Source organism: Glycine max, chromosome 1 (genome assembly GCF_000004515.6).
Source record: "Glycine max cultivar Williams 82 chromosome 1, Glycine_max_v4.0, whole genome shotgun sequence".
Lineage (NCBI taxonomy): Eukaryota > Viridiplantae > Streptophyta > Magnoliopsida > Fabales > Fabaceae > Glycine > Glycine max.
Genome location: NC_016088.4, coordinates 22,966,563 through 22,974,344, shown reverse-complemented (window position 1 = coordinate 22,974,344; position 7,782 = coordinate 22,966,563). Strand labels below are relative to the sequence as shown.

The window sequence follows — 7,782 nt, the reverse complement described above, 5'->3', positions numbered from 1 at the left end:
GTAGGTCTGATTCCCTCTTCGATGGAGGGTACGTAGGAGCAAGAGCCCCGCTTTTGTCGACCTCAAAAAATAAAAAGAAATAAAGTTAAGGTAACACAATTCCCACAATTCTAAAAAATAGGTTGTTGTCCTTTGAGACAAACGTGAGAGGTGCTAATACCTTCTTCAAACGTAAATACAACTCCCGAACTTAGAATTTTCATTTTGACCAGTTTCCTTCGGTTTTTCCGACGTTTTCCACAAATAAACGTTGGTGGCGACTCCGCGAATCTTTCCTCCTTTGGAAAGCGCACCCGTGAGTCTCGCCCTCGCTCGCCCGCGAAGGGCATGTTGCGACACATGGTATGTTTGAACAAATATTAAGTTTGCTATTTGACTATATGGATTTTATAGTTAATCTATTATTGCTCTTGCTTCATGATTTGGTTGATATTTTCCATGAATATTGTATGGATGTTTAAGTTATATTTGAATACTTCAAGTTTGATACGCACTTTGGCTTTTTGTTGATGCCAAAGGGGGAGAGAAATGGGATTAAATCAAGAATTCACATGAGTAATCAACTTGATTTTAAGAAAAGCATAAATTCAAAAAAAAATGGGGAGAATTTATGTGAGTGATCGACTAGGAAAAAGTGTGTGTGTGTTTCTTGATTTCAGAAGTTGTCATCATCAAAAAGGGGGAGATTGTATAAGCAAAGCTTCATGGTGAATCAAAAGTGATTCAAAGATGTTTTGATGATAACAATGATGATAACAAAAGATGATGACAAAGGTGATGACAAAAAGCTCAAAGGTCAATCAAAGGATGAGTTCAAGATGTTCAAGAAGAAATCAAGAACAATTCAAGACTCAAGACGAAAGGTTGAAGGACACTTCAAGATTCAAGAGGAAAGTTGAATTCAAGAATCAAGATTCAAGGATCAAGCTTTAAGAATCAAGATCAAGATTCAAGTATCAAGGTTCAAGAACTCAAGAGAAGACTTAATCAAGATAAGTATGAAAAGGTTTTTTCAAACACTGAGTAGCACATGGATTTTTCACAAAACATGTTTAGCAAAGAGTTTTTACTCTCTGGTAATCGATTACCAGATTGCTGTAATCGATTACCAGTAGCAAAATGTTTTTGAAAATTTTTCAAATTGAATTTACAACGTTCCAATTAATTTCAAAAAGTTGTAATCGATTACAATGTTTTGGTAATCGATTACCAGTGCCTTTGAACGTTGAAATTCAAATTCAAATGCGAAGAGTCACATCCTTTCACATAAAAGCCTTGTGTAATTGATTACACTGATTTGGTAATCGATTACCAGTGACTGTTTCTAAATAAATTAGAAGATGTAACTCTTCAAATAGTTTTTGACTTTTTCAAATTGGTTTTTAAGTTTTTCTAGAAGTTATAACTCTTCAAATGGTTGTCTTGACCAGACATGAAGAGTCTATAAAAGTAAGGCTTTGTTTTGCATTTCAAGAATCTTGAACACTTATTCAATCAATCTTTTACAAGCCCTAAAACTCTTTGAACTTCTTCTTCTTCTTTGTACCAAAAGCTTTCCAAAGTTTTCTGGTTTTCTAAACCTTGAGAACTTGTGCTATTCATTCTTTTCATCTCTTCTCCCTTTGCCAAAAAGAATTCACCAAGGACTAACCGCCTGAACTCTTTTTGTGTCTCTCTTCTCCCTTTTCCAAAAGAACAAAGGACTAACCGCCTGAATTCTTTTGTGTCTCCTTTCTCCCTTGTCAAAGAATTCAAAATGACACAGTCTGAGAATTCTTTTGATTCTTCCCTTTCCCTTATACAAAAGTATTCAAAGGACTAACCGCCTGAGAATTCTCTTGTATCCCCATTCACAAAGTATCAAAGGTTTAACCGCCTGAGATCTTTGTCTTAACACATTGGAGGGTACATCCTTTGTGGTACAAGTAGAGGGTACATCTACTTGGGTTTGACTGAGAACAAGAGAAGGTACATCTCTTGTGGATCAGTTCAAGTGGAGGGTACATCCACTAGGGTTTCAAAGAGAACAAGGGAGGGTACATCCCTTGTGGATCTTTACTTGTAAAAGGATTTTTACAAGGTTGAAAGAAATCTCAAGGACCGCAGGTCGCTTTGGGACTAGATGTAGGCACGGGTTGTTGCCGAACCAGTATAAAAACTCTTATGTGTTTGTCTCCTTCTTCCCTACTCTTTTACTTTCCGTTGTGCATTTAATTTCTGCTTTTACTTTCTGTTAAGTTTCTCTTCTACTCCTCATTCTCTTAACAATTTAGTAAAAGCCTTAGAAGAGTAATTTTTAATTAGTAAAGGTTTAGGAATAATTAATTCAACCCCCCCTTCTTAATTATTCTGAGGCCACTTGATCCAACATCAGCAGCCATAGAACCAGACGCTCAACACCCGCAAACCTTAGTCCCTAAGCTTCAGAGCCTATTTAGAGGACAACTTATTATCATGCACATCCTGCGAGAGTTGGCTCAGAACAGGCCAATCATACCTCTGGAGTATTTTCTTGAGAAAGTAGCCTGGCCTGAAGCTCAACTTCCATTGGTGAGACCCAATGAGGCTGCTCCTCCTGAGCCCGCACCAACACGGGTTGAACCAATGCCAATTGAGCCACGAACTCCAATGGTGAATCCACCTCCTTCTCCTGAGCTTGAAGTAGTTCCCCCATCTCCACCTCTAATTCTCATCTTCGATGCATCATTAGATGAAGCTGCTGCCCCTCCTGATTCACCAGCTGGAGAAACAGCTGACCCCCCTGCTTCCCTAGTTGGAGGAATTGCTGATCTTTCTGGTTCGTCATCTGGAGAAGTTGTTGCTCTCACTGATTCCCCAATTTAGACACTGTTGACATTGTTGATTCCTGATGATGATTTTTTCTTTTTAGATTATTATTATTAGGATACATCCCCACTACTTTTATTTTTTCAATCTTTCATCTTTCTCTTCTCTTTGTTGTAAAGGAAGCTTCCCAGTTATGGAAAGCTAAATCCTCTGTTGGATCTTCGTTGTAGGTACTTGATGTAAATATATTTTTTTGATCTATTTAATGATGTTTTGTGTGTTCACTGTGCTATCAGAACTTCATTCTACCATGCTTTTTCCTTGATCATGTTGATGCATGTGTTTTTAGGATCATTCAATAGTGAAAATTGGTTTGATTCTTAAAACTTGATAGGACGGGGCTAGTTTGTCATATTTTCACGAGGAATCGGGGTACAGTAACCTAGTTATTGTATGTTTGTCTTAATGCGGTCCTGGACGAGTTTAGTCCAACAAGAGGAATCTACGGATGATGCTTGATCAGGATTAGGCTAGACTATCATGAGGAATCGGGGTTTAGCATTTCAGGAGACACCATAGAACGCATGAGCATTGTTAAGTAGAGAATATCCTTCTAACATCAGACACCTATTAGGAAGACCAACGTGTCGTCTACTTGTCTTTACGCATCATTACTCATGTGATTTTCCCTTTTCATAGTTAGTTTACACACCTGTTCATAGTGAACACATCTCTTTTCACAGTAGATGCCTATTCACTGAAATAGCTTTACCAAGTAACACAAGTTCCCTAAGAGTTCGATACTCGGTTCTTACCATTTTATACTACTTGCGTGATCCGGTGCACTTTCCGGAAGCGAACACCTTTGTACTATTAACCAAGTGCAAAAGCACTTGTCTTCTTAAGACTAGACACCAAGGCAGTATCATCCAATGACTGATACTTTAGTTATCGTCCACATCCTTTTTGTTCATGCTTTCTGCTTGTATCTCATAGAGATAAATAAACCTGTAGCTTAAGCATGAAAGGTTAACACAAAATTTATAATTTGTTAACATAAAAACCTTAAGGATTTAATTTTTTGGTAGACTTAACAGAATATAAGGGAGGCTATTATTGAAAAATGTGGTTTCCAAAGCACGGAGGATTTAGGAAAATATTTAAGGGTGCATGATACGATCCTAGTTATGAATCATATTGTTTTTGCAGATCTTCCTTGAGTGTATTCATGTTTAATAGAATTAAAGATGAAAGAGAGATAAGAATTTGAAATAAACTTCCTTAATCCTTACAACAATGGCATACTTAATCAAAGAAAGCTCTAAGCTTTATGGGAATGACACACATATAAACAAAAGGAATAGAGGAAAGTTGTGCAAGGATGAAAACATTAAATTATTCACATGAAATTAAGAACTAGCAAATGAAACAAAAATGAAAAAGATGGAGAAGAAAAAAGTGTAGGGGAAGATGCCATACTCCAAAGAGAGTGATAAGTCAAGCAAAAAATTGCCACAAAGGTATGAAAACCTTTAAGAATTAAGAAAAGTTCAATCTAAGAACCCATAAGAGGCACAAAATGAGTGAAATTCTAATCCTATTTCAATCTACCCAAAAGCAAGAAAGTGCAAGGCTACTTATAGGCCACAACTAGTGCCTCCCTCTTAATAAAGTTGATGGCTAAATCTAATCTTAAAGAAATTAAAGCAAAGGCTCAAATTACATCTTAAATTGAATTCAAAAGAAACCTAATCTAATGTTAGTAATTGGGCTTTAGTGTCATAATAACCCATTTATTACAATTAAAACATATTCAAAATACTAAAATAAATCATATGGCAAGCGCATAGTTGGTACATTGTTATTCCACTTGGATCAAATGCATCTTGGGCTCTTCTTTCTCACTTAAAGCTTGAGCTTGTAGGTATTGATCTCTTTTTTCCTACAACATCTCCTTTGATTTCTTAGCTCTGGTTCTTTGTGTTAGGCCGCCTAGCACAATTAGGTTCTTCCTCTCTGAAGCTCTTTGTTTTTCCATTAAAGGTTTTCCTTGATCTCTATCATTTCCTCCTTCTTTGAGGAAATTTTCCCTCGTATTTAATCCTCTAATACCTACATTAAAAGAAATTAAGTTAGTCTCTTCAAATTTTCCAGGAAGCTCATATGTGCCTTGTAGGCTTTATATTCGATGATGCAATCCTACCCCCCAAGGGCATTGGATAGAAGACTCCAAGAAGATTGGGCCAGAGATGCAAGAAAAGGCCCTAGGGTTCTCATGAGCCTTAGGGTAGATTTTAGGCCCATGGGCTAAGTATGAGCCCACTTATCTTTGTGCATACTAGATTAGGATTTCATTATTTTTGGACCTTGTATTTAGGGCTTCATAGTGTATGGAGGGTACCCTAGTAATGTAGGAATTTTCAGCCCTTGTATTTAAGGGCACCCAGACTAGTTTTTGTATTAGGGGTAGTTTTGTAATTTCACATGCATTAAGTGCACTATTTGATGTGTGTGTGTGTTGGGAGATAAATTTAATTGGGAGAAGCCCAATCCAATTAAATTTTGGACCATATTAAGGAGGAGGTGAGCATTTGCTTGCTACACCCCATTGCCACATCATATAGTCACACTTTCTACATGCCCTTCATGCTTTACATGCCTCATAACACTTAAGCACACTTAGTGGAGAATCTTGTACTTGATCTTGTATTAGTGGGTTGAACCATAGCTAAAATTTCCTAATCATAATTAGTGAAATTTTGGCTCCAAATTTGGCTCCACAAATTCAAATTCAAGTGAAATTTGAATAGAAATTCAAATTTCCCTCCAATTTTGTGTGACTCTTAAGGCTATAAATAGAGGCCTTGTGTGTGCATGTTTTCAAATTTTATCATTTGAGAATTACACTTCAAAGTTCATACCTCATTTGAGGCACAAAATTTCATTCTCTTTCTCTCCTTCTCCTTCCATTCATCTTCTCCTACGTTCAAGCTCTTATCCATGGCTTCCTATGGTGGTGAGCTTATTCTTAACTCATCTTCTCCTTGAAGTGGCATCTCCAATCATCTTTCTTCCATCTCCATTCCACTGTCATTAAACTTCAAGAAGCAAAGGACTCCATTGATGAAGAAGATCCAAGGGCTACAAGCTCCACATGGAGCTACATCATGTGTTATTAGAGCATCTTCGTCTAGGTGATGTTCTTTTGCTTCCTCTATCTTTTTGTTCGGTCAATTCATGTTAATTCTTTTTTCTTCATCTTATTCTCCATGTATATCCTTCATTGTCTTGTGGTTTGGTTCTGTTTAGAGTAGATTAAAAAAAATCGATTAAATCTTAGATCTACACTTGTAATTCCATTTCTATGGTTCAAATTTTATATATCTACTCTTGAATCATGTTTTTGTGTTGATTTTAGGTTCTATCATTTTTCAGTCATAATCTTCTTATGCTGAACCTTTAGATCTAAATTTTCTTCAAAAATATTAATTAGAAAAAAAACACAAAAATCTAAGTGTAAATCACTTAATCCATGTTGTCTTAGAGTCATGTTTAGTCATAATAATTGTCACATTGTGTTCTAAGTTTGTGTTGAATTTTGATTTTGGTTGATTGAATTCTAGATACATTTGTTCATGTATTCTTGTCATTCTTATCCTATCTTTTGAATTTTGAGTCTAATTCATGCATGTTATTTATTTCGTAACTTGTTCTAAATCAATTCCCAGAAGTAGTCTTGTTGTTGAACTTTTTTTTTTTTTGTTTTCTAAGTTTTCTATATGATGTCTATGAAGAAGTTGAGTTGTGGTGCTGAGTTGTAGCTGGATTTGTGAATCAAAATAAGTCTTAAGCTCTCTTGAATTATGTTATTCAAGCCAATTGACCATAATCAAACACAAATTGTAACTATCCAAGCCTTAAGCACCATAAACACTACTCTTGATTTCTAGGTTCAAATCTCTGGTGCTGGCAGCTTGAACATACGAACTTGTAACAATTACTGGGAATTGGTCACTATGAACTTTGAGCAGAAATTTTTAATGAATTTTCTAGAAATCTGAACCAAAATTATAAAAAATGAACCAAGTGATTTGGATAAATGGAAAAAATAAGAAAAATCATACACGTTGGCAGGAAAATCAATGTCCTGAAAAAAAAAAGTGAAAGGGAAGTGTGCTTGTTGTTTGGCTCAAAATTTGTTCTATAATTGGTGCCTATTTTATACCAATCTTAGTTATGAAATTTCAATTTAAAACTAGTGTGAAAACAAGTGCCAAAACTAGAGGTTTCTTGAGTTTTTTTTTTATATAGTTTTTCTACTCTACTCTAGAGCCATTCTAGGTTTCTCTTTGAGTCCTAGCTTGCTTTTGTGTACTTTTCATTGCTTTAATTGTTGAATAATCTTTGAAAATTTGTCTTGTTAAAAATCTATCAGTTTAGCTTTTATTTCATATTTTTGGTCTTTGGTTATTGCTTGTCTCTTTGTTTCCTTGTTTGTGAGTTGCCATATAGGGAATTGGAAAGGAGGATTGGTGCCATCCCTTGAAGAATTTGAGTCAAGAAGCAAGGGGCCAACCACCTTAAGAGCTATTGGACTAAGAAGCACTCCAAATTAAGTGAAGCACCAAAGAGAGAACAACCACCAAAATTGAGGACCCTTTTGTAATTTTGTAATTGGAAATTTACTTACCTTCATTGATTTCAAGTTTTGTAACAAAAAGGCCTTTCATTGGAAGTGTTGATGTAGCTCCATTGGAACTTGTAGGCCTTGGATCTTCTTCATCAATGGAGTCCTTTGCTTCTTGAATTTTAATGGAAGTGGAATGGAGAAGAAGAGTTGAGAGGAGACGCCACTTCAAGGAGAAGATAAGTCAAGAAGAAGCTCACCACCATAGGAAGCCATGGATAAGAGCTTGAAGGTAGGAGAAGATGAGTGGAGGGAGAAGAAGAGAAGGAGCACGAAATTTTGTACCTCAAAAGAGGTCTGAACTTTGA

General features: G+C 36.0%; 1 protein-coding gene across 1 annotated transcript; it reads left to right on the top strand.

Moving 5' to 3' along the window:
* The first annotated feature begins 2,454 nt into the window (after positions 1 to 2,454).
* LOC106799569 (branchpoint-bridging protein-like) lies at positions 2,455 to 2,844 on the top strand. The gene has a single exon (XM_014778463.1). It carries the CDS (start codon positions 2,455 to 2,457, stop codon positions 2,842 to 2,844), a length of 390 nt encoding a protein of 129 aa, XP_014633949.1.
* The last annotated feature ends 4,938 nt before the right edge of the window (positions 2,845 to 7,782 follow it).